Source organism: Pleurodeles waltl, chromosome 9 (genome assembly GCF_031143425.1).
Source record: "Pleurodeles waltl isolate 20211129_DDA chromosome 9, aPleWal1.hap1.20221129, whole genome shotgun sequence".
Classification (NCBI taxonomy): domain Eukaryota; kingdom Metazoa; phylum Chordata; class Amphibia; order Caudata; family Salamandridae; genus Pleurodeles; species Pleurodeles waltl.
The window spans coordinates 36,575,853-36,599,043 of NC_090448.1; the positions used below are offsets into that span (position 1 = coordinate 36,575,853).

The 23,191-nt window shown below is 49.6% G+C and overlaps 1 protein-coding gene across 4 annotated transcripts in view; it reads left to right on the plus strand.

The window, feature by feature from the left end:
• IP6K2 (inositol hexakisphosphate kinase 2) overlaps nucleotides 1–12,438 on the plus strand; it is a 37,882-nt gene extending 25,444 nt beyond the window's left edge. For all 4 annotated transcript variants that reach the window (XM_069206212.1, XM_069206214.1, XM_069206215.1 and 1 more), the window contains 3 exons: nucleotides 2,925–3,097; nucleotides 7,941–8,116; nucleotides 11,666–12,438. In XM_069206212.1, coding sequence (XP_069062313.1) covers nucleotides 2,925–3,097; nucleotides 7,941–8,116; nucleotides 11,666–12,163 — 847 coding nt within the window. In that variant the 3' untranslated portion in view covers nucleotides 12,164–12,438. The remainder of the gene's footprint in view (nucleotides 1–2,924; nucleotides 3,098–7,940; nucleotides 8,117–11,665) is intronic.
• Nucleotides 12,439–23,191: the final 10,753 nt, after the last annotated feature.

The window sequence follows — 23,191 nt, forward strand, 5'->3', positions numbered from 1 at the left end:
TTGTTCAAGACCGATCACAGATCTGGGTCGGAGTGGAACTGACTGGTTGTGTGGTCTTGTTTTGAGTAGTACTAGGCCCTTTTGTTGTTGCTCTTTTCCTCGGTCTAGTTGTCTCTTAAACCTCCCTCCCCCATTGGGCAGGACCAGGATGGTTCTTTATACCCGTAGCCTCCCACTATGAACACGGAGGAGAGAAGAGTAGGACACGGTCCTCTGCCCTGGTCGAGTTACAGTGGTGTCTTTCCTGTGCATTAGGATGCCCCCCTCCCACCTCTAATTACACATAGTAAAGAAGCCCAGTGCTGCCATTGAATAGGGGCGAGAATGTAGCCAAACTGCATGTGCCCTTGGCTGTTGGAGATCAGCTTAGGGTACGAGCAATGAGCCAGCGTGGGGTTATTACTCGTGCCCTAAAGCTGAATTCCAACAACCACAGTAGGCCTCTCGCCAAAACCGTATCCCATTCCGTTCCAGGTTTAAAGATCGGGGAGAGTACAAACAGACCTGGCCTCCAGGTGGTGTTAGCAAAATGGGCATGGTACAATTCTAAACCTGTCCCCCAAGTGAAGAAACGCTGCTGGATAACTCGTGGCAACCTAACACTGAAGGGCACGGGTTCAAAGGCAGTGCCCCGCAGCAAAATGTAAATGTACTGAGTAATTGAGTCTTTTGCGTGCTTAGTGATGCAACTTTGTGTTTTTTAACTTCCGTTAGTCTTTGTCGGGGTAAGTGAAATCTTTTTGATTCAGAACTGGTGTTGTTGTGCCCGATTCAGCTCCATCTAAGAATCCGGGTCTTCTGTGTTGATGGAAAGCTTATTACTCACTTGTGAGGTGCTCGTTTCTGACGAACCGAAGTCTGGGCGGGTTGGAGGGGGCAAGAGGAATGTATAGGAGATAGCTTGAGTTATGTTCATTCGTATCTTACTATTTTTATCACAGATCAATAACCAATGCAGGCGTCTGGACGAGTCTGCCCTGTAGAAGTTTTAAATAAACTGAACCTGAGCACAAACGGTTAACTCCAAGGATGACAGTTTCCTTAACGAGGTGGATCCAGTTGTTTCCTCTGCAAGTTCTTTATAAGATGCGATCTGCCAGACAGAAGCAGTAATTTCAAGGGTGAACATTTGATTGTAGTAATCGGTGGAAATGATTCCCAAAGTTGCATGTCTTACTGGGCCATAGAGAAGATATTGGTTGCGCGTCTCTTAGCTCATCCTCGCCGTCCCTGACCAGCAGCCCGGCCTGAATTGTTCCAATCCTTTAGAGTCGATGCTCATGCCTTCAGGGCAGGCCTTTGTGCCCATACGTTCATCAAATTAATGTCGAGGCAGAGCACTGACCCTTTCCTTCATGCTTGTTCACAGTAGTTTGAATAGAGCTGTTACTGCCCGGCCCAGTCTGTAGTGGCAGACTTCATGGCAATATCCGTCTCTCATCTGACAGTAGATCTGGCCTATTAAGTTTATTAGCAACACAACGTTTTTCAGTTGCTGGGCTCCAGTCATGATGCCTGAAGGGCGCGGAGGTGCTAGTGTACCGTTGATGCGCAGTCAGCTGTTACACTGTGACGTTTCTACAAAGAGCTTTGTGCTAACCTATCTCACCAGTGCCTGCCAAGTTGGTTTTGACGCGCACTATCATGTCGAAAACTAATACCGTGTCTGTTTCCCTCCTTGTCAAGGGGTCGGCTACATTCTACCGATAGCAGTAATGTGTGTGTAAGCATGTAGCGTGTGCTGCATTAGAGTTGCTGATTTGTAACACTCAAAGCTAGTTGTTCAAAATGGCCAATTCATTTGCCCCCCCGTCCTTTGACCACTGCAAAGATTAACGACTGGGCTGGTCCCTAGAATTCAAATGTGTGATTAGTACTTGGTCTGGCTTCTCACCTCACCTGTCTGCCTCGTTGTCAGTTCATTAATATATTCATAAAGTGGACTTGGGCTCGGCCCAGAGGAGTGTGTTTCTCTTCGCCTGTCTTACTGGCTGTTGTGATATTCCACCTCTTTGGAGTGCTGGATTATAGTGTCTGAAGGGTTGTTTTACATTTTAAATGTATTCCTAATTGGCACCCTTTATATCGCGTTAATGCATTGCATACATAAAGTACCCGTTTTTCTTTGTGTGCGGGGGCGGTGGAGGCCGAGGGTCACGCCTGCTACAGCCTTTTTAAAACTATTTAATCGGGGCTCAAAATGTGAACTAGACCTTTTGGCTTTGCCGGTGCTTGTTTTGGTTTTGCTGTAAACGGGTTCTCTGCACGATGAATTTCCCACGACCCTTCTTACTAGCTACACAGTACGGGAAGATGGCGTGTGAGAGAGTGCATGCTTCTGCACAACTGGGATATGATGTTACTTGTTCTTCCTTTGTCTGACAGTGCTGTGCCTCCGCACCATTGGATTAATAGTTTGTCGTGATATGTGGACGACTTCCCTTGCTGCAGAGTGGGCAGTTTGCGTTGTGCGATGCTTCCTCAAGCGAGCTAGGCAGTTTATTGTCAAGAGTTAGTACAGCTTCGCGGTGAATGGAATGAGGGACACCGTCCACAGTGGCCAATAATGTGAAAAATGTCTACAGTCTGTAGCATGTAGTCTTCGTGTGATTATTTCAAGGGATCACTGTGTGTGCAACGCCACTGACAATAAGTGTTCCCTGAAATGTTACTTAAACAAGTGAAGTAAGATGTACCTCAGCACAGAACTACATGGCGACTGTCAAATCTCAAGTTATAACTGTAGCACAGGATAGAAGGATGTAGGAATATTATTACAACTTCTTGTACTTTAGTTCAAGTGTACTCACAAAAGCACAGCATAGCCCGAACCCTACATAGAGCTGCGCATTGAGTGACATACATTATTGAGCGTGGGGACGGAATTGTACTTACCAGAAGGTTTTTTCTTTTTGTATTTCCAGTCATAACTTAGAAGAAGACTTTGAATGGCAGAAGAAATCTGAAGTCCTGTATTACAGCATGGAAAAAAAAGGCAATACGGGTTCACAATTCAAACACAACCCTTGGAGTATAAAATGCCACCAACAGCAACTGCAGCGTATGAAGGAAAATGCAAAGCACAGAAATCAATACAGTATCCTTTTTGTTAAAGTAATGCAACTGCCATACACTCAATCAGATCGTACGGCTGCTGCCATGCTCTGTGTTGTAAAACAAAGCCACTGCCTCCTAAAACTAGACAACTGTTTTGCATGGTGTCTGATCCTACTGCCTTGAACTGTAACGGATAACATAGCCACTGCCTTGCCTTGCGTCAGATCCTGCGGGCTACTGCCGTGCTCTCTCACAACCACTGCTTCCACTAACGGAGCATTGCCTTAAATCTGGTCGGTTCCCGCCGCTGCTGGCGTGCATCGGGTCGGTTCCCGCCGCTGCTGGCGTGCATCGGGTCGGCTGCCGCCTTGCCCTGCGTCACTTGCCGCTGCCTAGCATTGGCTTGATTTCCCTCAGCCGCTGCCCTGCGTCGGCTCCCCCAACTGCTGCCTTGCCCTGCGTCGGCTCCCCCAACTGCTGCCTTGCCCTGCGTCGGCTCCCCCAACTGCTGCCTTGCCCTGCGTCGGCTCCCCCAACTGCTGCCTTGCCCTGCGTCGGCTCCCCCAACTGCTGCCTTGCCCTGCGTCGGCTCCCCCAACTGCTGCCTTGCCCTGCGTCGGCTCCCCCAACTGCTGCCTTGCCCTGCGTCGGTTCCCCCAACTGCTGCCTTGCCCTGCGTCGGTTCCCCCAACTGCTGCCTTGCCCTGCGTCGGTTCCCCCAACTGCTGCCTTGCCCTGCGTCGGTTCCCCCAACTGCTGCCTTGCCCTGCGTCGGTTCCCCCAACTGCTGCCTTGCCCTGCGTCGGTTCCCCCAACTGCTGCCTTGCCCTGCGTCGGTTCCGTCCAGCCCAGCTGCTGCTGCATCGGGTTCCCCAGCTGCTGCCTTGCCCTGCTTCGGTTCCCCAGCTGCTGCCTTGCCCTGCGTCGGTTCCCCCCAACTGCCGCCTTGCCCTGCGTCGGTTCCCCCCAACTGCCGCCTTGCCCTGCGTCGGTTCCCCCCAACTGCCGCCTTGCCCTGCGTCGGTTCCCCCCAACTGCCGCCTTGCCCTGCGTCGGTTCCGCCCAGCTGCTGTCTTGCCCTACCACTCTTCCGGTAGCTGGGTCAGTTCATGAGGCTGCTGCCGTGCCCTGCCTCTGTTTCCGTGGCTGCTGCCGTGCCCTGCCTCTGTTTCCGTGGCTGCTGCCGTGCCCTGCCTCTGTTTCCGTGGCTGCTGCCGTGCCCTGCCTCTGTTTCCGTGGCTGCTGCCGTGCCCTGCCTCTGTTTCCGTGGCTGCTGCCGTGCCCTGCCTCTGTTTCCGTGGCTGCTGCCGTGCCCTGCCTCTGTTTCCGTGGCTGCTGCCGTGCCCTGCCTCTGTTTCCGTGGCTGCTGCCGTGCCCTGCCTCTGTTTCCGTGGCTGCTGCCGTGCCCTGCCTCTGTTTCCGTGGCTGCTGCCGTGCCCTGCCTCTGTTTCCGTGGCTGCTGCCGTGCCCTGCCTCTGTTTCCGTGGCTGCTGCCGTGCCCTGCCTCTGTTTCCGTGGCTGCTGCCGTGCCCTGCCTCTGTTTCCGTGGCTGCTGCCGTGCCCTGCCTCTGTTTCCGTGGCTGCTGCCGTGCCCTGCCTCTGTTTCCGTGGCTGCTGCCGTGCCCTGCCTCTGTTTCCGTGGCTGCTGCCGCGCCCTGCCTCTGTTTCCGTGGCTGCTGCCGCGCCCTGCCTCTGTTTCCGTGGCTGCTGCCGTGCCCTGCCTCAGTTCCCACAGCCACTGCCATTCCCACAGGCGCTGCCGTGCCCTGCCTCTGTTCCCACAGGCGCTGCCGTGCCCTGCCTCTGTTCCCACAGGCGCTGCCGTGCCCTGCCTCTGTTCCCACAGGCGCTGCCGTGCCCTGCCTCTGTTCCCACAGGCGCTGCCGTGCCCTGCCTCTGTTTCCGTGGCTGCTGCCGTGTTCTGCCTCTGTTTCAGCCGTGCTCTGCCTCTGTTTCCATGGCTGCCGCCGTGCCCTGCCCTGCCTCAGTTCCCACAGCGTCGGTTCCCCCCAACTGCCGCCTTGCCCTGCGTCGGTTCCGCCCAGCCCAGCTGCTGCTGCATCGGTTCCCCCCAACTGCCGCCTTGCCCTGCGTCGGTTCCCCCCAACTGCCGCCTTGCCCTGCGTCGGTTCCCCCCAACTGCCGCCTTGCCCTGCGTCGGTTCCCCCCAACTGCCGCCTTGCCCTGCCTCGGTTCCGCCCAGCCCAGCTGCTGCTGCGTCGGTTTCCCCAGCTGCTGTCTTGCCCTACCACTATTCCGGTAGCTGGGTCAGTTCATGAGGCTGCTGCCGTGCCCTGCCTCTGTTTCCGTGGCTGCTGCCGTGCCCTGCCTCTGTTTCCGTGGCTGCTGCCGTGCCCTGCCTCTGTTTCCGTGGCTGCTGCCGTGCCCTGCCTCTGTTTCCGTGGCTGCTGCCGTGCCCTGCCTCTGTTTCCGTGGCTGCTGCCGTGCCCTGCCTCTGTTTCCGTGGCTGCTGCCGTGCCCTGCCTCTGTTTCCGTGGCTGCTGCCGTGCCCTGCCTCTGTTTCCGTGGCTGCTGCCGTGCCCTGCCTCTGTTTCCGTGGCTGCTGCCGTGCCCTGCCTCTGTTTCCGTGGCTGCTGCCGTGCCCTGCCTCTGTGGCTGCTGCCGCGCCCTGCCTCTGTTTCCGTGGCTGCTGCCGTGCCCTGCCTCAGTTCCCACAGCCACTGCCATTCCCACAGGCGCTGCCGTGCCCTGCCTTTGTTCCCACAGGCGCTGCCGTGCCCTGCCTCTGTTCCCACAGGCGCTGCCGTGCCCTGCCTCTGTTCCCACAGGCGCTGCCGTGCCCTGCCTCTGTTTCCGTGGCTGCTGCCGTGTTCTGCCTCTGTTTCAGCCGTGCTCTGCCTCTGTTTCCATGGCTGCTGCCGTGCCCTGCCCTGCCTCAGTTCCCACAGCGTCAGTTCCCCCCAACTGCCGCCTTGCCCTGCGTCGGTTCCGCCCAGCCCAGCTGCTGCTGCATCGGTTCCCCCCAACTGCCGCCTTGCCCTGCGTCGGTTCCCCCCAACTGCCGCCTTGCCCTGCGTCGGTTCCCCCCAACTGCCGCCTTGCCCTGCGTCGGTTCCCCCCAACTGCCGCCTTGCCCTGCCTCGGTTCCGCCCAGCCCAGCTGCTGCTGCGTCGGTTCCCCCCAACTGCCGCCTTGCCCTGCGTCGGTTCCCCCCAACTGCCGCCTTGCCCTGCGTCGGTTCCCCCCAACTGCCGCCTTGCCCTGCGTCGGTTCCGCCCAGCCCAGCTGCTGCTGCGTCGGTTTCCCCAGCTGCTGTCTTGCCCTACCACTATTCCGGTAGCTGGGTCAGTTCATGAGGCTGCTGCCGTGCCCTGCCTCTGTTTCCGTGGCTGCTGCCGTGCCCTGCCTCTGTTTCCGTGGCTGCTGCCGTGCCCTGCCTCTGTTTCCGTGGCTGCTGCCGTGCCCTGCCTCTGTTTCCGTGGCTGCTGCCGTGCCCTGCCTCTGTTTCCGTGGCTGCTGCCGTGCCCTGCCTCTGTTTCCGTGGCTGCTGCCGTGCCCTGCCTCTGTTTCCGTGGCTGCTGCCGTGCCCTGCCTCTGTTTCCGTGGCTGCTGCCGTGCCCTGCCTCTGTTTCCGTGGCTGCTGCCGTGCCCTGCCTCAGTTCCCACAGCCACTGCCATTCCCACAGGCGCTGCCGTGCCCTGCCTCTGTTCCCACAGGCGCTGCCGTGCCCTGCCTCTGTTCCCACAGGCGCTGCCGTGCCCTGCCTCTGTTTCCGTGGCTGCTGCCGTGCCCTGCCTCAGTTCCCACAGCCACTGCCATTCCCACAGGCGCTGCCGTGCCCTGCCTCTGTTCCCACAGGCGCTGCCGTGCCCTGCCTCTGTTCCCACAGCCGCTGCCGTGCCCTGCCTCCTGCCGTGCCCTGCCTCTGTTCCCACAGGCGCTGCCGTGCCCTGCCTCTGTTCCCACAGGCGCTGCCGTGCCCTGCCTCAGTTCCCACAGCCGCTGCCGTGCCCTGCCTCTGTTCCCACAGCCGCGGCCGTGCCCTGCCTCTGTTTCCGTGGCTGCTGCCGTGCTCTGCCTCTGTTCCCACAGCCGCTGCCGTGCCCTGCCTCTGTTCCCACAGCCGCTGCCGTGCCCTGCCTCTGTTCCCACAGCCGCTGCCGTGCCCTGCCTCTCTTCCCACAGCCGCTGCCGTGCCCTGCCTCTCTTCCCACAGCCGCTGCCGTGCCCTGCCTCTCTTCCCACAGCCGCTGCCGTGCCCTGCCTCTGTTCCCACAGCCGCTGCCGTGCCCTGCCTCTGTTCCCACAGCCGCTGCCGTGCCCTGCCTCAGTTCCCACAGCCGCTGCCGTGCCCTGCCTCTGTTCCCACAGCCGCTGCCGTGCCCTGCCTCTGTTCCCACAGCCGCTGCCGTGCCCTGCCTCTGTTCCCACAGCCGCTGCCGTGCCCTGCCTCTGTTCCCACAGCCGCTGCCGTGCCCTGCCTCTGTTCCCACAGCCGCTGCCGTGCCCTGCCTCTGTTCCCACAGCCGCTGCCGTGCCCTGCCTCAGTTCCCACAGCCGCTGCCGTGCCCTGCCTCTGTTTCCGTGGCTGCTGCCGTGCTCTGCCTCTGTTTCAGCCGTGCTCTGCCTCTGTTTCCGTGGCTGCTGCCGTGCCCTGCCCTGCCTCAGTTCCCACAGCCACTGCCATGCCCTGTCTCAGTTCCCTTGGCCGTTGCCTTCCATTGGGTCTGTTCCTGTGGCAGCTGCCGATGCCTTGCATTGGGGGGTCGGTTTGCGCGGCCGCTGCCATGAATTGGGTTGGTAACCGTTGCTCGCACGCTTTTAAAAATGTATTGGTAAGATTGTGTAACTGATAGTTAATAGAAGTGGGTTTTTTTTAAGTAATCAATTATTACCCATGAATTTTACCTTAACCAATCAGAATTCATCCTGTTGGAAAATTTAACATCCCGGTATGAGGTACCCTGTGTATTGGACCTGAAAATGGGGACTCGCCAGCATGGAGATGACGCATCAGAAGAGAAGAAAGCCAATCAGATCCTTAAGTGTCAACAAAGCACTTCAGCAGTCATTGGTGTCAGAGTCTGCGGTATGCAGGTACGTCTCCAGAAGTAACATTCACTTAATGAAGAAATAACTTTATTAGTAGTATTTTGTGTTTCACAGGAGGGTAGGAGAAATTAAGTTTTCTAATCCCTGGCTGTTACACACCTATATTGTCTTCAATAACATATTCACATTTTTTTATTTTATTTTTTGATAGTGCTGTCCCTTTTTTCTTTATTTATTAAATATAAACGTAAACTCTTTATTCCGTGATGTAGTAGTAAATATTAAAATAATCTCTTTGTGTCTCGCTTTGTCTATCAATTGTGTATGGCCAAATCATAAGCATTGTCCACGTGCCAGGGTTAACTCCTAGGTTTGGAACTTATGGTATTCTAAGTGTTGAGCAACCCCCTCCCCGGGAATTTCTCATGTCACAGTCATCCCCTGTGGAATTCCTGATGTCAACGCCACCACCTGTAGGAATCCTGATTTCGAGTCCCGTCCTTGTTGCACCCTTGGTCGCCAGGGGTCTGTATCCTATGGAATCCTTAGTCTCGAAGAATCTGTCCTCTGTGTGATCCTAGGTCTCGAGGTATCTGTCCTCTGTGTGATCCTAGGTCTCGAGGCATATGTCCTTTGTGAGATCATAGGTCTCGAGGCATCTGTCCTCAGTGGGATCCTAGGTCTGGCGGCATCTGTCCCCTGTGGATCATCTGTCCCCTGTGGATCATCTGTCCCCTGTGGATATTTGGTCTGGAGGCATCTGTCCCCTGTGGCTCTTTGGTCTCCAGGCATCTGTCCCCTGTGGCTCTTTGGTCTCCAGGCATCTGTCCCCTGTGGCTCTTTGGTCACGAGGCATCTGTCCCCTGTGGATCTTTGGTCACAAGGCATCAGTCCCCTGTGGGATCCTTGGTCACAAGGCATCAGTCCCGCATCAGTCCCCTGTGGGATCCTTGGTCACGAGGCATCAGTCCCCTGTGGGATCCTTGGTCACGAGGCATCAGTCCCCTGTGGGATCCTTGGTCACGAGGCATCAGTCCCCTGTGGGATCCTTGGTCACGAGGCATCAGTCCCCTGTGGGATCCTTGGTCACAAGGTATCAGTCCCCTGTGGGATCCTTGGTCACGAGGCATCTTTCCCCTGTGGGATCCTTGGTCTTGAGGCATCGGTCCCCCTGTGGGATCCTTGGTCTTGAGGCATCTACCCCCCCTGTTGAGATCCTTGGTTTCTAGGCATCTACCCCCCCCCCCCCCCCCCCCCCCCCCGTTGAGATCCTTGGTCTCGAGGCATCTACCCCCCACCCCCCACCCCCTCCCTCCCCCGTTGAGATCCTTGGTCTCGAGGCATCTACCCCCCCGTTGAGATCCTTGGTCTCGAGGCATCTACCCCCCCGTTGAGATCCTTGGTCTCGAGGCATCTACCCCCCCCCGTTGAGATCCTTGGTCTCGAGGCATCTGCCCCCTTGTTGAGATCCTTGGTCTCGAGGCACTCGCCCCCTTGTTGAGATCCTTGGTCTCGAGGCACTCGCCCCCCTGTTGAGATCCTTGGTCTCGAGGCACTCGCCCCCCTGTTGAGATCCTTGGTCTCGAGGCACTCGCCCCCCTGTTGAGATCCTTGGTCTCGAGGCACTCGCCCCCCTGTTGAGATCCTTGGTCTCGAGGCACTCGCCCCCCTGTTGAGATCCTTGGTCTCGAGGCACTCGCCCCCCTGTTGAGATCCTTGGTCTCGAGGCACTCGCCCCCCTGTTGAGATCCTTGGTCTCGAGGCACTCGCCCCCCTGTTGAGATCCTTGGTCTCGAGGCACTCGCCCCCCTGTTGAGATCCTTGGTCTCGAGGCACTCGCCCCCCTGTTGAGATCCTTGGTCTCGAGGCACTCGCCCCCCTGTTGAGATCCTTGGTCTCGAGGCACTCGCCCCCCTGTTGAGATCCTTGGTCTCGAGGCATCTGCCCCCCTGTTGAGATCCTTGGTCTCGAGCCATCTGCCCCCCTGTTAAGATCATTGGTCTCAAAGCATTTGCCCCCCCCCACCCCCCAATTGAGATCCTTGGTTTTGATGCATCTGCCCCCCTGTGGGATCCTTGGTCTTGATGCATCTGCCCCCCTGTTAAGATCCTTGGTCACGAGGTATCTGCCCCCTGTTAAGATCCTTGGTCACGAGGCATCTGCCCCTCTGTTGAGATCCTTGGTCTCGAGGCATCTATCACCTGTTGGCTTCTTGATATGAAGGCCGCCCACTTCCTATGGGATTCTTGCTGTCGAGGCCATCTCATGTAGGAATCTTGATGTCGAGGCCATCTCACATAGGATTCTTGATGTCGAGGTCACTCCCTCTGGGATTCTTGGTGTCAAGGCTGTTCCCACCCTGTGGGATTCTTACCAACAAATCTGTTCTCTGGTATTTTGAATGTCAAGACCTTGTGGTATTTCGCCCGAAGGCCATTAGTTGTAGTATTTCAAGTATTCGGATGTGTCGGTGCCCTCCTGTGCGGGATCCCGAGTATTGACAGGCTTCGCTTAAAGGGTTGCCGAGTGTTGTGATGCCTTCGCTGTCGGATTGTGTTATGAGCTGTACCCCCTGGGATTCTGCATGTCTTTAAATTGGATGTTTTAGTTGCACTATTATTTATACAAGTTGTTGATGTAGTTGCTCCTTTCGAGGAGGGAAAAGTCAGTCCACCGCTGGATTGTGCACTAGAAAAGGAGATACATTGGGTTGACTACTATTGAACAAACATGTGATGAACTTGCTTATTCAGGTTATGTACACCTAATTCAGCATGTTAGTGACTTGTCTTGGTATATTTGAGCTTCTTTCATTCCCGAATCCCAGCAACAACCTATTTTAACCAGTTCTCGTGTAGAATTATAACCTTTTGGTAGTTCGTTTTGGGAAGCTGCATTTGTAGGCAGTTCTCGGTGGTTATTAGTGGTTGTTTGCAGGAGTGATGAATGCTGCCTGGTGATTGATTCCCGGTGCAGCAGCACCGTATTGCTGATAAGTGAGCTGTGGTGCGTTTGTACAGGTGGCGATACGGTGGCCGGTCAGGCGCTATTCATCTGCACGTAAACAGTCCTTGGCATTGCGCAGTGGATTGAGCATGTCTAACTGGCTAAACAAACAACTGCATGTAGATAAACATGTCTGAGATCGATGAAGGTAGACCTATTATCGACTCTAACTGACCTGGCACACACAACTTCAACACGTGTTTAATAAACATTCATCCATCTAAGCCAGGGGGCGCCTTCCTTGGTGGTATCCCTTTCGTACGTGCCTGTTTACAACAACGGCAGCAAGTACAAGCTGTCATTGATGTTAATGAGCACCGAGAAGCAAGTGTCAAGATTACACGTGTTCTAACACGATTTCCAAAGCCCCTGCAAGCAGGTGTTTTTAATCTCACGAACAGCCTTCATCTCCGAGCGGAAACTTTATAACATAATTCTCTGGGGAATGTTAAGAACCTGAGCTTTGTTTATACTGCGGTTTCCAGTTCTTTTCCACTGGAGAGTCTGTTGTTGTAGGTAAACCATGTTTGCTTGTCTCTGAGATTCTGATTTCTGACTCCAGCCTTTTCTCTCTCTCTCTCTCCTCAGGTCTACCAGACGGGCACTGGCCAGTTAATGTTCATGAACAAGTACCACGGGAGGAAGCTGACCGTGCAAGGCTTTAAGGAAGCACTTTACCAGTTCTTCCATAATGGAAGATACCTACACCGGGAACTCTTTGACCCTGTGATTAAAAAACTGACAGAACTCAAAACGGTTTTAGAAAAACAGGAGTCCTACCGGTTCTACTCCAGCTCGCTGCTCATCATTTACGATGGGAAGGATTTACAGGAGGTGTCAGTGGACTCGGACTCGGAGGAACTTGAGGACCTGTCGGAGGAGTCCTCGGACGAGTCTGCGGGAGCCTTTGCTAACAAGCCCACTGCTAGCACGGTGGACATCCGAATGATTGACTTTGCACACACCACTTGCAGGTTCTATGGAGAAGACAGCGTTGTACACGAAGGCCTCGACACGGGTTACATTTTTGGACTTCAGAACTTAATAACTATTATTAAAGAAATAAGGGATGAAAGCAGTGAATAAAGAAATTGAGCACATTAAATTTGTACAAAGCACTAGTGACTTTGTATTGCGAATTATTAACCACTTTCTGGTGGTAGGAATCTGCACAGCGTCTGAAGGGAAAGTCCCTTCAGAAATTGACTCTGTCAGAAGAGGGCATTTACTCCAAGCGGTGCTGGACCCGCACCCCTAAACCCCGGTACCCCTATTTATTTCATAAACATTCCATATTTGACTATTCAGATACCTCTGTTACTCCTGTGTCTATATGTTCTAATAAACCTATTTTTGCTTCATTGTATGTGATGTGAATGTCATTTCTGAGGATGTGAGGACCTGTTTGGGTAACCACAGAGTATGCAGAAGGCGGCCTCTAACGCAGTTACTCCTAGTGTGAAGCAATATCTTTAGTTTGATTCACTCCGCCGCGGTGGAAGGTGTGAGGATGTGCACAAGGCGCCTTAGCGCTTGCTAGCTTGTCTGACTAGCTGAGGTATTTTCTGCATTTCCGTTCTTTCTTGTGCTTATGACGCTGGTTGGTTCACACTTGGGCAGCATCGTGTCTGCTGTGGGTACCTGGTCGTTGTCTGCGGGCTGTGTTGTGCGCCAAGTACTGCAAGACACTGCTGTCCGGCCCTGAGCACATTGTGGGATTCTACTTACACGAAGAGTTGCGTTTATGAACTGCCAATATACATAAAAGTGGAAATTGATTAAATGGATTTTCTTTCAAACTTGACACACGTAGAAGACGGACGTAATGAAAGCCATTAAAGTAGCGAATTAAACCAGTTCAAAAACTCCCCATTATATGCGAAAATCAAATGTATTTACACTAATAACTATTACTGTATTATTTACAGCAATAACTAGTTTTTACCCTTAGCCCCCCGAGGAGAACGCGTTGCCCAGGGATGCGAGTTTGCACAATTGTGATTACTGGAATCCACTTGTTATTGAGTTGGACGTGGGGCATGCTGCTCCCATGCTTGGTACAGCAACAGTCCTTTTTCTTCAGATATTTGCTGTACAGTTTCGTTTGCTGCCTGTTTGTCGTTCTCTTTGGACTTTCCGTATGGCTAGTGAGGTAGGTTAGGTTCATGTGATGTGTATTTCTTGAGCTGGGTTGTGAGCAAGGACTCGTGCCCACACCATTGAACTGAACCAGTTCTCTTTGTTTTCCGTGAAATACCGGGAGTCCTGTATGAGAGCGCCCTCCAAAGGCCAACAACATCCCCTTGAACAGAATAAGCCTTCACCATCTGACAGCAGATCACGTGATGCTTCTATAAACCTCCATACCATTGGTAGAGCCAACCCACCACCAAGATCCTGAACGGTGATGGCCCACCTCCTAGCACATTCTCACCAACCAATGGCAATCTGACGTTGTGGCAAACCCAAAATTAAGACTGCGAGCTACAGAAACCCCATTCTGCGGACTAAATATACTTACTGCCTTGAAATCCCAGATCGATTCAATTTATGCGAAAAAAAGTCTTAACATTTCTGCCACATTGCGAATTGTAAGGAAAAACTAAGATGGTGTAGATCAAAGAAAAAGTGTCAGCGGAGGAGAAAAGCTAAATTAAATGTGGACGAAGGAGGCTATGATGTGGTTTAGATTAAAGAGGAGGGGGAGTTTAAGGGCAAACGGTGGGATTAAAGGGGAGACCTCTCTAAAGAAAATGAAGAAATTCAAGTTCCAAGAAGGAAGAGAACTAAAAACAAGCATCGGCAAAGCTGGTAAGTTTGATTTTGGTGCTGATGCAATGGTTAATTTAAACAAAATATACTGTAAACATATTCCAGGAACATAAAAAAGGAAAACGTGCTGCCAAGTAAATGCCGAGCACGTGCTCGCAATAGAAACTTAAAAAAAAAAAAAAAGCATATACTGATGTGGCTGTTGATCTTTTTTTTTTTTACAAAAATCTAGAAGAAAAACATTTCAGTTGTGAAGTGCATTTTACTATTTACTAATATGTTTTTGCGACAAGAAGAAATCGTCACCCAACCAAACACTCAAAACGCAGCTACACCGAGTACGAATTCATTTAAACACATCAATTTTATAAAGGAGACAGTAAATAAATCACCATGTAAGATAGCACCTGAAGTACAGACAAAATAAATAGTCATTTTGAAATTGAAAACCAGATTTTAAAGGTTCTTGCCACTGAATTGAAATGAACTAGTTTTAAACAACGGACAGCAGCTGTGTGCAGTCATGGAAGGGAGACAATGGGTAAAGTGGGCTGACCATTGCTGTGGTGGGCAGACACAATGCAAATGCAATTCAGCGGGCAATTGGACGAATCCTGCTGACCAAGAGCCCAGCTATACGTGTATTTTATCTATAAAGTTTTGTGGAATACGGTATGACGGGCTCTCAAGGCCAGACCAAATGAGGGTGAGGTTTTAAAAATAAAATAAAAAATCTTAAACATTTTTTCACCAAGAAAGAAAATTTGCAAGGTTCGTTTCATCAAAACATTCAAGCCATTTTCAATGAAAAATATCATAAACGTTTTTCCGTCTCATAAAAGTTTACAATATTGTTTTATCAGAGCTTTTTAAGGGTGCATTTTCAGATTGACAGGGAGCCATATACTAGTATATGGAATGTTTCTTGTGGCACAAACCCCACTGGGCAGGGGGCTGGGGGAGGTTGCTGCAGTTATTGCAATGCTGAACGAAAAAAGAAAAAAAGAGTTCCATAAATGCTACCTGTGAGAGAACACAAGTCGGCCATCAAAAGGATGGTAAAGAGGCAATGCTGCAGGGGAGGGACACAAGAAGAGGAGGCCAATCCATTGTCTAAGAAGCTAGCAGATAAGAGTGACAGGCAACCAATGGTAAGCAGCGGGTGGGCTCTGCGCACAATACGTTTTTTGGTATTGTCCTTAATAGGGTTTCACCCACAGACCGCTAAAAGCTGGCTGGTAGGCAAGAGCTGAAAATGTGCATCATCACCTTGAGCTCTACGCAAAAACAGCCTCCTGGATATTTGTTATTAGAATGCTTGGTTGCAAGGTACACAAATAACTAACTAATTTTACAAGGCAATCCAACCATACAACCTAGCACAACAATCCACATTCCAACAAGCATTGCAGTCATAAGGTCGCGCATATGCACACTGTTGGTTTTGCCTATGTCTTTTAGCCATGGTGTACAGCAGCATGGCTAAAAGTTAAAAGAAAAGCAATATGAAGTGGCTAGCGCTGATGCTGCGTCATATCAGCTTTTTTTTTTTTCTTCCACGCAGGACAGGCAAGTGTGGATGGAGAAAGGCATGGGTGTATGGGCAAGCAACGATGATGGGGAGGGGGTACGGTTCAAAAACATGGAGAAGGGATGGGTAGCAGAGGAAAGAAGCAATACTGAGAAGGAGGAGGGGGAAGAGGCACCATGGACCGGGGGATTGGGAGGTGAAGAAGAAGTAGTACTTTAATCACAGCACGAACACAGGATGGACACTAAACGAGAGGAAGATATCTGCTTGGTCCATGCTCCACAGACAGAAAAGGTAGTGACGCGCTTCATGCACTGGCCAATTAGGAGGCGGCAAGGAAGAGCGACAGTGAAGCCAACAAATGATAAGGAATGGGCCTACTCCAAGTCCTTCCTTGTAAACCATAGTCCTCGCATGCAATGTTGGCAGGTGAGACCTGAAAAGAGGCCCCATACTATAAAACCCCCTCTGTTCTGTTCAAGCTGCCCTTCAAAATCAGCACTTCAAAGTTTCCAACAATCGTTCAAGGATGAACTTGTAAATCTAGGAACACCGAATATTTGTTAATCGATTATGTGTAAATGGAGTGGAAGAGGTTACCAGAAAGATACTTGAAAAGAGAAAAACCTAGCTTGCCAAATGCAGTAACAGTCCAAACAAGGACATTTTCACTGTCTTCCACAAACTGGCCATCCTTGAGGTCTTAATTACTTCAGGTTCAACACTATAGCGCCGCAAAGACGGTTAGCGTTTTCAAAATACAAATACTTAAGATCTGGGGCATTACTTAAACAACCTTCAGACTTGTGCAACTCCCTACCTCGAAGCACTGCCATTCTCCTTTTCCGCTTTCAAATCATTCACAAGAAGAAAATAATCCGATGTTCTGCCTTGCACAAAGCATCAAAGAACCTCATTGGATCCATATCCTGAAACCTGCATTAAAGAAGTCTTTATCACCCCTTCTGCTAATATGACCTCTGTGACAGTAAAGTTTTTTTCTCAAAGGGTAGTAATGTGCCAACTGAAAAAACAAGCATTTTCAATGCAACGGGGCTCGCATTTGCTTGAGTTAGAGCTATTAGCGGTGTAAAGAAAAAAACAACGCAGCGCGATCGCACTATGTGAAATGCAGCGCAATGGCGCTGCGTGGAAAAAAAACAGATAAAGTAGTCCGGACCCCAGGCTCCAAACATCGAGCCTCGTATTTTTCTAGTAGTTTACCGGTGCTGTGTAGGTGGGCTAAACACGGGAAAAGGCATGACTTGTGCATGCCTTTCACAAATGAAAGCAAGCAGATTTTAAAAGGCAAGCCCACGAACCGATGTAAGTGACTGATGTGACATGGGCGTGGTTTGAAGCCCAAATAGAGATTACTGACTGGACTGAGCGCTTTGCGCTCGCCCATAAAAAATGCATAATTGCTCCACTCCAGTTTCTAACTTGCCATAACAGCATCCTGTAAATAGTAAAAAAATATAATCTACAAAATTACATCATGACTTGATCAGTGGCGGCTGGTGACTGTTAAAAGTGGTGGCGTGTAATCCTTGGCTTGAATTCCAGTGAGCTTCTTCTTGAAGGGTTCTCTCACACCTACTTGCACTAAATGTACTCAGTCTGACTCACTCAGTTTTACTAATTCACACAGTCTCACTCATTCTAATCTGACCCACTCTTGTCTCACTCAGCCTCCAAATTTCTCAGTCCTACCGCACTCAGTTATGCTTATTGTCATTCTCCCTCACACCTACTCGTCCTTACTGTCACTCATTGTCACTGACTCTCACTTTAACTCGCACATAGTCACACAGACATGCTCACAGTGCTGGGATTTCACCAGCTCTGAACAGTATCTCTGATGGCTGACGCAGGCCCCTTCATGCTCCCGTGTCAGCAATCCGACAATGTTGCCCTAGTTTGCTGCTGGACCTGAAGAGGGTCTGCATTTTATTTGTAATATTCCAAGAGTATTCACTCTTGATCTAATAAAAATGGACCAGAAAACAAAGCTAGTTGTGGAGACCCTAAAGGAGAGCCACCACTGGTCCAGGGAGACCTATGCATCAAACTCAAGGGCCTAGCATATGATGCAATAAATATCGCACCTGATAAAATGAGACCTCTGTCTTCGGAATGATAATTATTGCCTACTCTGAGTTATCCCCCTGAAAAATAGGCATAACATGCACATTTTGGTTCTTGAGAGCTAAACCGGGGAAGCCAGGTGATGCCCTTTACTAACATCACCAACTCTAAGAGAAAGAGTGTGTGTGGTATTTGCTGGATCATCCTACAGCCAATCAAAGGATTTCTTTCGATTGAGTCAGTGTATTCCCACCTCTACCGGGTATGATGGAATAGTCCACACTTTCTTTTAGTGTTAGTGATGTTAGTAAAGGTCATCACCGACTTCTATGGCTACAAGCAAGCAAAGCAACTCATTGCAATCTTCCCAAGAAGAGTTCACTTGTCTCTTCCCTCCAAGCATCTATCCATTCATCCTTCCAAAGACATCCTCCATTTCAGCTTTACATTGTCATCAATTCAATCTTTGATCTATTGTCTGTCACCATTCTGTCTGTCCGCCCATCTATATTCAAACCTATCCATCAAACCTATTAATGAACTTGATCGTCCTTTTCACTTATATATCCCTCTTTCATCCAACCTTTCAATCATCCTTTCAGTCATCCATCTACCCTTTCACTCCGTTCAAAAGCATCCCTTGTGCTCATCCATCCATCCACCCTGTCATTCAGTCATCCACCCTTCCAACTATCCATTCACTTATCCATTTACCTTTTCACATAGCCATCAATCCACTCATCCATCAATTCATCCTTTCACTCAACCATCCTTTCATCCAGACATCCATCTACCCTGCCTTTCACTCATCCATCCATTGTTTTACCCACCCATCTTTACATACATCCTTTTACTCATCCATCCACCCCTTCACTCCATCCATCAATGCATTCTTTCACTCATCCATCTATCCACCCACCCTTTCACTCATACACTCTCCATCCCTTTCACTCTTCCATGTTTACACCCATCCTTTCACTCATTCACCATGCATCTATCCATTCACAATTTCATCCACCCACCCTTCCTTTCACTCACCCCCTCACCTTCCCAATTAATTATGAGCCTTTGTATGCCAAGCTGCAGACAGAAGAGGCCCATCAAGAACCCACCCCCTTGATGCAGAAGCTTAACTGCACACTTCTCTCTTAGTCCACTACTGCAGTTGTTGTCCGCAGCTGGTTCCTTCACTCTTTTGGATCTCTGCGGCAGCAAACGAGTCGAGATGAGGACCACTCTGAAGATACAGCCTCTGGCTTAGCTCCATAATAATTTTTTAAAAAGTGAAAGCAAATGCAGTACTAAACATGTGTTACTGCCAGGACAGCACCCCCCTGTACCCTTCCAACAGCCTGCCCCTCTTTGATGAACAACACATTGTTGTCACCCACTGCCTCCTTGCCTCATCGGTCTTCTCCATCCCGGCCATTGAAGTGAATGGAGTTTTGTGACTCCTCCCAGGGCTACTGTTCATGCGCCCCAAAAGCAACCAGATCAATGGCTTTCTAATGCAGCAGTCCCTCTCCTCTGATGTATCTACTGAAACTTGTGCCTGCAGTCGATGAAAAAATCGCCCGGCCGGCACTTGCGCAGTAGGACATCTGCAAAGTTCAATAGAATTGACCCAAGAGATTCAGCACTCTATCAGAGCAGTGATTTCATTCCAGCTGCTCTGTTTTATTTTCCATATTCTTGCATCGCCCCGAGGGTGGCAGGGCAACCCCCCTTGTGCCCATTAACACCAGTCACCCTAGGCTTGATTCCTCTGGTGCTGGTGACACGTAATATTCTATTGCACACATGAGTTTGCTTTGGAATTGTTGTTCCTAAGTGGATGAGTTCAGGACACAGCAGTTTTGCTTGGGTCCCCAATCTCATGGCTGTATCTTGGGCTTGCCCAACATTCCACTCTTTACTCCCTCGTTTTTCACTGCTGCATGCGGAGTCTGTCTCCGGTACAAGACCAGTTCAAGATTCACTTCCATATATACGCAGACGGTGCTGTACCAACATTCACCTCAGGGTCATAACAGAACATCACACATTCCCATGCCCATATTTAACATTTGGCAAGAGATGGCTTTCTATGCCTAAATGGATCAAAACTGACTTTATAATATTAGGTGGTTAAGATATCTACTCCCACCCAGAAAGCTATCAACCCGGGGATCATTTTATGATAAGCACCAAATCAATGTCACGGTGAAGGGAGTCAACATACAGCTGTCCTTCCCCTGCAAATGTGTTCCTTTCCAGCAAACTTTACTGAACTGAACTTTCAAGCTGTCTTTTTAGGGTGGATAGAACAGTGTAATGTAAATTGCATTGGTCTGCCAAATAGCAAAATTGCCAGAGAGATTAAAAACATAAATCTTCTAAGATTTGCCTGAACTTTCATAAATGTAACCTTGCAAGCCCTGCCCTAAAATGTTCCTCTGACTCCCAGTGGATGTAAGGATTAAAGTCACTCGGCTTTTCAAGTGAAGGACCAATATATTTACAAAAGCTGGTCTTAAACTGGTTTGGATCTCTATATGCAAGCCAAACCCAGCCATCTCTGATTTAGGAAACTGCTAAAACTGAACTATTGAGGAAAGCTGTTGCCTAACAGTGTTTCCAGTGAAGAATGTGAGGGATTGTGTTTATACCATATTACTCTTAACTTTCTCTGTGTTACCTAACATCCCAAAGTGATAGTACGATGACAGTAGTTTCTTTATAAAACACCACAATGAATCTATTTTTGTGCCATTAGGTTGTACTGGGTTGAGAGAGAGTTAACCTGGAAAAGAGATAAAATGCAAAATGTCCTAGCTTTCTTGTCTGACAGTTTTAGTTCTGTTAGGGACACAGAAGAGGGGATTATGCTTTCTTGTTTTGTGCTTTAGTAACATACTAGTTTAGTGTCAAAGTCAATCCCATCACCTGTGCTTGAGATCATCACTTTCTCTTTTTCCTATGCAGAGACTTTAACACCTTCGCAGTTGACCTTGTTTCATTTCATTCTTCAGGAAAATTAAAATAATGTTAATCTAAATCATATTTACAAAGCAAAATACCATATTTACCAATATTACATATCTTGGGTGGGAAAATAATATCCAAAACAACGGAATCCCTATTTTAATTATCAATGCAGAATATATAGGGGAGATTGAGGGAATAATCTTTGCATCCATAACAGTAATAGAATCAAAACTTACAGGTGCAAAAGCTAGGAGATGTTTTTTGTGGCAGGACTGGAGGCGAGGATTATGCTACTTTAATGCTTAGATGCCACTTAAAATGCCACTAATGAAATAGGCAGAACTGAGCTTCTCGATTGTCGAGTTCTTATACTAAGCCACTCCTTTATCAGCTCTAGACTCACACGATAGTATTGATTTAGTTGCCATGGCTCCCCTAACTGAATGAGCTAAAAACCTGCCGACATCTATTCCAGGTTGCAATATCACCTATTTCATCCAACGCTGTAATAAACTACTGCAAAAAATGATCTGTGAGGCAAGATCCCCAAAACCTCAGCAACTTCCGAAAGATTGATTTGACCACCTTCCAGTCACAGGTGTTCTTCGGGAACCTTGAGTTCCAGTTGGTAATGAGGTTGTCTTTGATTGACAGATATTCTGCCAAAACTGAGATGTTTAGTTGTAGGCATCAATTCCAAAAAGCTTTCACATGATCCCTATGTCAGATGTAGTGCCCCCGCACCCTGTTTGTTGATATAACATATCAAACTGCTATATTGCCCATCTTGAGAAGGACACAACAGCTTTTATTGTGTTTTTTCAAGTCCTTGAGCGCAAAGGATCTTGCCAACAATTCCAGACAATTTATGTGCAAAAAAAGTTCCTGTTTTGTCCAGGTTTTAGGCCGTCCTGCTGCCATCTGATTTTGTTACTATATCCAGAGGCAACACTAAAATTGCCCAACAATTCCACACCTCCATGTGTCTCAGTCACCAGTTCAGCACCTGTTTGCGCCCTCTGACTGAGGATTAAGATCTGAGTATGCTAGTCCCTTCCTGAGATGCAAGATTTCCAATCTCTGTAGGGCTCTGTAGTGCGATGGGCAAGTTGCTTGAACGGATGATGCAACAAGATCCTCTGTCCTTGTCATATGCCTTAGAGACATGTAATCCCTGACTACCAGTGCCCGAAGATCTTCCTCTATACACTTTATCTTTGCCTCTGGTAGAAACAGAGTAGCTAATTGAGAGTCATGGGTTGATGGCTGACTTTGGGTCGTTGATTAACCCTATGCTCTGTAAGAGTTCTATCGTGAACGGCACCTGATGTCTTGAGAAGCTCCAGGTCCTGAGATGTTAGGAACATATCCAGGTAAATAATGACGCTAAAACCTCGGGTTCTGAGAGTCTCAACCACTAGTTTCATCACCTTTGTAAAGCACCAATGTGTTGACAAAAGGCTGCATGGAAGAGATGTAAAGCCGCACAGGCCTTCCTTCCGTTGAGTTACAGAAACATGCAGGGAGGGAATTGCGATCCTGATGGACTCCCCAGTTGTCGTGTCTCAGAAGGTTGATGCCCTCCATCGTGAAATTCTAATAAAGGATAAAAGCATGAAATTATGAGTTTATGACCAATCAAAACCCTCTGTGTTTTTTTCTCCACCAAGAAAACGTTGCTTATAAACACATTTCTGAGTCATCAATGAGGCTATTTGAGATGAAAAGTTTGGGTGAGGGTGGATATGGTGCTGCACAGGACTGTGATAAAACTCTAGATGGAAACATTGGATCATTTGCAGGGGCCAAGCGCCTTATGTCGGATTTACTGAAGCACACAGAAACTGCCCTGTTCTGTCCCCTAGAATGAACTTCGTTGCAATAAGGTTCTCCTGAAGTGGCTGACTAGGCGGTGCCTCTGTAACTGCCTCTGGGGTAGCTCCTACTGCCTTTTGGTGGAAGAATCGCACAAATCGACCGTGGTCCCAGACACTTGGCACCCTGAAGCTGAGGACCAAATTGCTGCATACCACTGTTGAGTGTCCACTGTCATGACTCACCCTCATGAAAAGGCCTTGGTTGAAAAGTTTTCTCTATGTGCTTTACTCTTTATCCGAAGAGGAACCTGAGGTGATGAGCTTTGGGAGGTTTTTGACAAAAGGATTACCGGATAACTAGCCATCTGCTATCAGCCCTGCTTCTGAAAATGCAAATCCCCAACTTTGAGTCTAGTCTGATTCCCATAAATCGGCGCCTTTCTGCCAAGTTGGCATAAAGTGTGTTGCCAAGCAAACACATGGCCTGATGGGCCAACCCCGCAAGGATTCTGGGTCAACTATGGATTTATTACCCTGGTCACCAGGACTAGTGTAAAATCTTTAATGAGGGGCCCCAAAATGTCCAGAACGTTATCCAAGTACCTACGGCAGGCCCTGCCCAACCCTTTTTTAGGGTCCTTAGAAAACATATTTGGAAAGGTAGCCGTATTTTGTTCAGTCTCAGACGTGATTGCCACCTTCCGATCCAAAGAAGGACTGAGCATTCTGGTAAGGCAACTACACGACTTTTTATCGATGTATTCGAGTCAGCAAATGTTTTTTTCCTCCAAATCTCCGCTGAAGCTGCCTTTGGCAAACAAGTAGTCAAAAAGTAGGCGCTCTATAGATTGAAGTAAATTTTAGGGGTCATAGTATTGTCTTCGCAGTCTTTACCATATGCCTAAGAAAGTGCAGGACTGAGGATTTATAGTAAAGGGG